The sequence below is a fragment of the Eimeria mitis genome, genomic scaffold (genome assembly GCF_000499745.2).
Source record: "Eimeria mitis Houghton genomic scaffold, Emh_scaff710, whole genome shotgun sequence".
Taxonomy (NCBI): Eukaryota; Apicomplexa; class Conoidasida; order Eucoccidiorida; family Eimeriidae; genus Eimeria; species Eimeria mitis.
Window position 1 is genome coordinate 16,511 of NW_013575166.1, and position 366 is coordinate 16,876.

The 366-nt window shown below is 61.7% G+C and overlaps 1 protein-coding gene across 1 annotated transcript in view; it reads right to left on the minus strand.

Moving 5' to 3' along the window:
• Window positions 1-220, minus strand: part of EMH_0020340 (uncharacterized protein) — a gene marked incomplete at both ends in the record, with an annotated part of 3,834 nt that extends 3,614 nt beyond the window's left edge. Inside the window, one exon of the mRNA XM_013501560.1 lies at window positions 1-220. Within this exon, the coding sequence (XP_013357014.1) occupies window positions 1-220 (220 nt within the window).
• Window positions 221-366: the final 146 nt, after the last annotated feature.

Sequence of the window (366 nt, forward strand, 5' to 3'; positions counted from 1 at the left end):
GGTGCTGAGGAGGAACGGAGTTGTGGAGGTGTTTGCTGCTGCTGCTGCTGCAGCACTTGCTGCTGCTGCTGCTGCTGCTGCTCCAGCTGCTGCTGTTGCTGCTGCTGCTCCACCCCGCTCGTGTGCAGCAGCAGCTGCTGCAGCAGCAGCAGATCATAGTGCTGCTGCTGCTGCTGCTGCTGCTGCTGCTGCTGCTGCTCGTGTTGTTTGTGAGGAGCATTGAAGCCCCCTGGGACTAGCTGGAGGTCTGCTGCTGCAGCTGCTTCTGCGGCAGCAGCAGCAGCAGCAGAAGCAGCAGCAACTCTTGCTGCTGCTGCTGCTGCTGTATCCCAGCCATCAGCAGCAGCAGGAGCAGCAGCAGCAGCA